We start from the raw sequence: 7,699 nt of genomic DNA on the forward strand, positions 1-7,699 counted from the left end.
AGGTCTGCCTGACCGCTGTCGCTTTGCTTCTGGTGCAGCCTGAGGGACCATATGAAGCAGCAGCTCATGGAGTACAGCACGGCGGTTCATGCCGGTAAGCTCGTCCCCGCTCTCGCGCCCTCCAACAACCCCCAGCGCTTCCGCTTGTTGTCGTGTCGCGGTGATAGTGACGTGGCTAACGTCTGTCTCTTTTAAAATTATTTAATCAAAAGTGGTCGTTATAATAACAAAATGGGGTGGGTTGTTTTATTTGGTGGTTTGTTTTGGGTTTTTTTTTTTCGGTTGCACGTCTTACTGCATTTTCTGGACCGCTCTGGGAGACGTGTTTGGATGCTCCCAAAACCGCCGCGCGGTCGGTGCCCACCGCCCTTTCTCACGGGTTTCCGCCTCGGACTCCTCCCGCGTCCCGACACGCGACGGACGTGCTCAGGAACGTGGTCGCTGGTGCTGAAGCCTTACCAAAAATCTGCCAAATGTGTTTGCCAGCCACACCGATTTAAGGTGTTTCCTCTTGTTCCCGTTGTGTTTCCCGTGCTTACGGCCTCTGCCACAGAACCAGCCGGCTGCATAAAGAGAGCAATGCTGTAAGCCAGCTCTGGCACGTCTAGGAAGTGCCAAATGGAAATATGTTAAAGCCTAATTATATCTCTGATACAGCTGATTGATAGTGTAGTCTCACCAACAGTGGGCGAGATGATAAGCTATAGAGGTAGGAATAAGAAATACCTTGTATAGCCCTTGAGCTGCTTATCCTTTATGCTCTGTAGATTGTATTTAAAAGTCTCTGTGCTTTTTTTGGTGACGTTCTTTCTTTACAGGTCAAGAAAGTTTCCTTGATGGCATCGCTAAACAAACAGGTATTACCAACAGGTATGTCACTGGATAACTTCAAACTTTTGATGTATTTTGAAACAAAGAGGAGAAGGATTAAGAACTGAGCTTGAAGGTTCTGTTGTAGTTACTCCTTCTTAGTAAATCTCCGCATTAACAATCAGTACTTTGCAGGAGTCTGGTGAAAATAAAGGGAATTAAGAGAAAATATGGGGAAGAAATATTTTACTCAGTCTCCTAATGTAGTTTTTTATCTGATGTGGCTTCTAAATGTACAGTCCTTCTTGTGATTGCTAGAATTCACTACTATAGTTCCACATGCTAAAATACTCCTGGCCTTAATAATTCGTGGTTTACAGGAAAAATTCTTACTTTAGACATGTAGAGAGCAAGTTGACAAATGTACAAACATGACATTGCTTTTAATTTATTTTTTTTTTATCTTCACTGTTTGGGGTTGTTTGTTGTTCTCTTATTTTTTTGGTTCCTCTAGTGCCATACAAAACTTAAAAGAAGATCTGGAGAAAGTAGTAGTCTCTTTACAGAACAAGACGTTAGCCTTGCAAAGGTAGAATTTTCTTCCTGTTTATTTGGGGGTTTTCTGTTTGTTTATGTGTGTGCACATACATGTACATAATTCTGATTAACATAGCATTTCAAAGTGTTATGGGGTGTATTAACAAACACGAGAGATTTTAGTATCATTGAGCCAGTAGGAATGCAGATGGAGATACCATAGGGGAAAAAAAAAATTACAAGTTGAAATATATAAACAAAAAGGTTCCCGCAAGATTGTGAAAGTCTGGCTGTATAAATCAGTAAACATAATTCTTGGCAGTATTTTACAAATGCATTTGAAAAGGTGGAAATTGATAGCTGTTACACCTCTCCTGTGCTACATGGCTGCTCATTTGATTTCCTGCTTTTGCCCAGCTTCCCTTTTGCAGACTCTGGGATTAATGGTGTCTAAGTATGTTTGGCAAGAGAGAAAGGAGTTGTCACTCTCACAAATAATCATTGATGCCCCTTTCGTATCGTGAGAGTTAAGCCCCATTATTTAACAAGTATGATATTTACAAGGTACTGAGTATTTTATGTATGTAATTACAATGAGAAAGTGGACATAAATGGAACCATGGCAATATCTCTTCTGTTACTTATCAAAATCTACTTTCTCAGTTTCTTATCAGTTCTCACCATTTATACGTTTTTTCCCCCACACTATGTAGGATCCAACTTTTGGTTGCCCTCAAAAACAAAGTGAAGCAAAATGATAATGAGTCACGGTAAGGTGTTCTTGTGGAAAGGTTGGGTAGAAAGGAATGGATTTTACACAGTTAAATGTGACATGTTTCTACATGACTTCATTGTACCTTTCTAAAAAGCAAGCTTCCTTCTTGTTTTGACTGAATGATATACCATCACCTTCTGCCTACACTCAGCATGATCAGACCACTTATACCTGGGGTGGATTTACATTTGGGCTCTGAATTAACCAACCTTTGATTACAGAGATCATAATTTTTGATTCACTAGTGAGAACTGTTTGTAGTTAAGAGTTTTTTGTCTTTAATGTGTGACTTACCAGCGTTTATAATTTTTGAGTATGTATTACAGGCTTGTAACCCAGCTTTGCCTCTGCATTGCTGCCTTCATTAATCATGTAGGAGCTTAACGTCTTTGAAAAGGACCTGAAAGTTTTAAACATGTTTAAAATTAGCTTTTAATTTCCCGCCCAATATTAACAGGTGCACGCATATGAAGTGTAATATGAGAAATTTAATTTCTGTCAGAAATACAGCTGAAAATATTGCATTTCCATGATGCACCATGCCACGCACCATAATTCAGGAGCTTCAGTTCTTGGCCATTGTCAAGTGGCTGGCCTTCCTCAATTCCTTCCAACCTCTGTGATTGGGAATGTTAGAATTAACTAAAAAGAAAGTATGCTTTATTTTGGTGTTAGGGGAAAAGGGAATTTTTTGTTTAATCCAAACAACAATGTGTTATGCTGTTCACTCATATTAATGGTCTTAAGATACACAACTGTGTTTCCTTCCTTAGGCTGATCTTGGAAACTCTGAAACGCATAGTAATGCTCAGCAGGGCTATACTTGAACATCAGCAGGTAAGTGGCAGTTGTAGCTTCTGTTGCAGTTGTGGAGGTATACCAACCTCAATATGGGCAGGAGCCCAATTTGAAAGTAACAGGATTGCACAAGTCATGTGAAGCTTAATATACAGCCCCAAATTTGTGGTTTGTACTGGTGTTAAAATTACTGAAATGATTACTTAAAGTGAGTATGTAAGAAAGTCTGTTTCTAGAGCTGCCTTCAACTGCTTTTGTGGATTGAATTAGCATCTTTCAATATTTATTGGGGCCAAGAGTCTAGGAAATACCTTTTTTTTTTTTTTTCTTTCAGCAAGCACGTGAGAATGAAGAGAAACTGAATGACATTAAAAGGAAGAGACTCTGTAAGTGTGTTAGCTATATTGACTTTGTTTTATATTTGAATGTACAGTTCATATTTTAAAGTTCTTGTAGCAATGTTAATTTACATTTGAAGTAACTGCGAAACTCTCAACACAGCTATAAAACTTCTGAAAAGAGTAGGAAGCACTGTAAAAATGAGCTGATGTCTTGCCTACTTGAGCACAAAACTGACATGTTGGAATGAGAGATGCAAAAAGATGCTCCAAAAGAATGTGGTGGTGTTTTTAGTGTAAGCTCCCCAGAAAATTACACATCATTTAGTAATTTAAATCAGTCCTACAACACCTAAGGGATTTTTTTTTTGTCAGACATTACCTTTAGCAAAAGTTTGCAGAACAGAGGAGGGGACTTACAAAGAACTCTCATAATAGTTTGTTGGTATTCAGTAGGCTTGTTAAAGTGGGTCTGATTTAGAAATGAAGTCAATCTTTTAATAAGGTAACTATGTTTTCTGAATGCTTCTACTGTCACATGACCAGGCTTGCCAACAGTTTTGACAACTATTGTTTGTTTCATGCACAGGAAGTGGTGTATATGTTGACAGTAACGAACAAACACAATGAAATATCTGTCTTCATAGGAAAAATGAATGTCGCTAGTATCTTCAGAAATAAGGGAAGGAATGCTGTGTCAGCATTCTTTCAATGTATGAACTGTTAATAATTGTTTTATTCAGTCTAGTTTTCAGCCTGGCTTCCAATAAGAAACTAGAAATATTCACTGGTGTTGTCCGTAGGTCCCTTGTACGACTGGAATTTGGTTTTGATCAAAATTGAAAACAGGGAAAGGGTCTTAAATACCTCTGACTATCAAGGTTGTGACAACCGAAGGTGGGGTGTAGGACAGATGTTCAAATTACGGTCCATGTCTGATGGAAATGCAGGCAGTACACAAAGTACTTTCTGTTTTCCTAGCAGCCAGGCAACCCATCGATGTGCTTTGATACCAGGTAGCCACAGCACGGGTTGCCTTCTGGGGGAAAGGAGTATCTTGAGGTATATTGGAGGGAAGGGATGGAGTCTGAAGTTAGGATTATTGAAGTGGAAGTGCCTTAGATGTCTGAGGAAAAAAGCATATCTTTATTTCTACTGCTCACCTAGCTACTTCTTAACGCTTAATTTTCCTAATAACGGAACAGCGCTAAAAATAGCCGGAAGACAGAAACTACTGCAAATTCATAACATGACAAAAAAACAGGAGGAACAAGCGAGTACGGAAGCGAGTGAAATGCTGCAGAAGATACACAAAAACTTAGAAAAAGAGAGAGACATGACTACAGTAATTCAACATGTATTCCAGGTAATGTGTTGTAGCTTTTAGAAGCAAGTTTGCCAACTTGCACTACAGTCAAGATAGCCTAGTGTATGGTAAATGTAACTTAAACAAAAGTGTGTTTTCTGAAAACTTTGGGTAACGATGGTAATGAAAAAACTGCTGTATGAAAGGAAAACTCAATTGCTTTAAAGGCTAAAAGCATGAAATTGTCACAAACTTCTTTGGAATAATTGTTTACAGAATTTAGAGACAGTATCAATCTACCTTTATTCCTTTGTTCCCTTAAAGGTATAAAAATAATGCATTTTCTGGGAGAATGTCTGTCACAGAAGTGGCTGTATTTCCTTACGCAGAGAGTCACCTCTACACCACCACCCCCGAAATCAGTTCCCCCATCCCGTGGTTAGGAAGAATAAGTCGGTCTTAACCGTGGGATTACCAGTGAGCCAGACTGCTGCTCCTCAATCTGCCCCTTCCGACCACACACGCGTCTCTGTTTGTGTCACCTACTGCAGCCTTGTGAAAGCCGTGGCCTGCAGCCACGGCCACGCTCCAAATCTGCCTCCAAATCTGTTCGGCAGTGTAGCCTTCAGCCTTTTGGTTACCCACATATCGGATGCGGCTGACTAGTCTGTATCCATGCAGCTGGCCGGCAGGTCATCTGCAGTGTGGAGTCACACAAAGTGAGGAAGAAAAAAACCTCACGATTTGGGATAGGGCGGAAGGGCCTCCTGCAGCATCCTGTGCTCAGGGGGGCTCGACTAAAGGTCACGTATGCCGTGCGGCAGTCTGGTACTCTGCCTCTCCCTGCGTGACTTGTCCTGGCTTCCTTTGCCTGGCCACACAGATCACTGACTTTGGTACAAAGATGGGAGGCACAGTGAGCAGTGAATTGCAACTGCAGTGCTCTTGAGTTTATTGGCAAACGGGCTATGAAATGCTAGTTAGGCACGCACAAAGTTGGGGGTTTTTTTGAAATCTAGACTGGGAGAAAAGAGAGAACGTGTCAGGGGGCTTCAGGTAAAAGGCAGGATATAACCATGCTGTGAATTGGGATAATCAGAAGGATTTCAAGGACAGAAACAGAGCCACATGTTTTTCTATTGCACACTACATTTACTGGCATTGATAACAATGTAACATCTCAAATTGAGAACGAGAAATTAAACATTTTAGCAGGCTTTATATTAGATTCCTAGAATTATCTTCTGGTTTTGTATTCATGAAATCTTCTGAGCTCTAAGTAGAGCAAGTCTTTGGTTAAATTTAGTAATTCACATTTTCGATCCAAAATGGCAGGGTGAGAATGTTAACTGTGTTATTTTGTGTTTGAGGCAAACTTTATTTCATGTGGGGATTTAAAAAAAAAAAAAAAAAACCTTCTAAATTCCTATGCTTAAAATAGGGGTGGTCTGCAAGCACCTCTACCAATTTCAGAGGACCGTGGGGTTGTTTTGCCTATGTATTGACAATAGGTTCTAAAACAGAACTTCCCTTTCTGCTGTCTCCCCTATCCGGTCTGCTTCAAACACTGCTGTGAATTTCAAGGGCTTACAAATTAAAAAAACAGACAGCATTTGAGAGATTTCATTCAGAATAATCCTTTTTAAAGGCTTTTTTTTAACCATTACTCTTTCTTTCTTACAGAATATCATAATTGCAAGCAGAGTTAACTGGGCAGAAGATCCATCTTTAAAGGCAGTTGTTCTACAGCTTGAAAAAAACGTTCATTTTCTGTGAATCAGAAGAAGCGGTGCTAAATTTTATGCAGTGTATATAATCAAGGTAGTCAACTTGGTAGATTAAGTGCATTATTAAGCACACTTCAAGAATTTGAAAGTTTTATCTTTCTGGAAGTTGTCCTCTCTAGAGACTCGGAACATGGCCACGCAGCACTTGGAAGCGAAATTTAATTCCTGATACATAAAAAAATTTTGAACTGGTAACATAGCTGGTGAAACTACCTGAAGAGCTGCTTCATAGCTGCCCTGTCCCAAGAGCTCATTTCCAGCTGATAGGCAGCAATAACAGAATAAAGAAGAATAATCTCTCTGTTTCAAGCTTTTAAGTAAAAGTAGGCTTAAATGAAGGCTCTGCCGCTTCTGTGGAAAGCCCAAACTGGAAAACTTAATTAACTCTGTCTTTAGGCTTTTATTTCCTTTTTTTTATTGTTATTATTAAACTTCTATGTGTAATTTTAAACACTGAAAATTGTATACTTTTAACAGCTGCTTGTGACTGTGCTATATGCTGATTAGTAGCAGCAGGCATAACCTGTAGATGCCATCCCACATCACAAAATAAGACAAACCTAGGGAAAAAGCATGAAGCCACCTCTTCCATTTTACCTGCAATCAACTGTGTGGCTAGGCAGTATTTTAAATGTTTCTCAAAATATGAAATAATTTTTTTTTTTCTTGACAATTGCATTTTGGCAGGCCTTTGGGCAAAATTGACCAAGTCACGGCGCTATAAACAATGTACTAAAATGTTGTCACTTTTAATTTGGTAAGTGAATGTCAGCTTTTAAAAGGTGGATGCGGGCGCGTCTTTTTCAAATAAAAGCAAAACCACAGATTTAGAATCATTGAATGGTTTATGTTGGAAAGGACCTTGAAGATCATCGCGTTCCAACCTCCCTGCCATGGGCAGGGACACTTCCCACCAGACCAGGTTGCCCAAGGCCACATCCAGCCTGGCCTTGAACACCTCCAGGGATGGGGCCTCAACAACCTCTCTGGGCAACCTCTTCCAGTGCCTCACCACCCTCAAAGTGAAAAACTTCTTCCTAATGTTTAATCTAAACCTGCCCTTTTCCAGTTTAAAGACATTCCCCCTCGTCCTATCACTCCATGCCCTAGTAAAAAGTCCTTCCCCAGCTCTCCTGTGGGCCCCCTTTAGGTACTGGAAGGCCTCAATAAGATCTCCCCGGAGCCTTCTCTTCTCCAGGCTGAACAGCCCCAACTCTCTCAGCCTCTCCTCATAGGAGAGGTGCTCCAGCCCTCGGACCATCCTTGTGGCTCTCCTCTGGACACTCTCCAGGAGGTCCATATCCTTATGCTGGGGACTCCAGAGCTGGATGCAGTACTCCAGGTGGGG

The 7,699-nt window shown here is 40.4% G+C and overlaps 1 protein-coding gene across 1 annotated transcript in view; it reads left to right on the forward strand.

The window, feature by feature from the left end:
- Positions 1 to 51: 51 nt before the first annotated feature.
- The window catches only part of MRPS36 (mitochondrial ribosomal protein S36), a 13,014-nt gene continuing 5,366 nt past the window's right edge, over positions 52 to 7,699 (forward strand). The window contains exons 1-3 of the mRNA XM_009884287.1: positions 52 to 94; positions 819 to 870; positions 2,896 to 2,959. Of these exons, the coding sequence (XP_009882589.1) occupies positions 52 to 94; positions 819 to 870; positions 2,896 to 2,959 (159 nt within the window). The remainder of the gene's footprint in view (positions 95 to 818; positions 871 to 2,895; positions 2,960 to 7,699) is intronic.

This window comes from Charadrius vociferus, unplaced genomic scaffold, assembly GCF_000708025.1.
Source record: "Charadrius vociferus isolate BGI_N301 unplaced genomic scaffold, ASM70802v2 scaffold183, whole genome shotgun sequence".
In the NCBI taxonomy this organism is placed as follows: Eukaryota; Metazoa; Chordata; class Aves; order Charadriiformes; family Charadriidae; genus Charadrius; species Charadrius vociferus.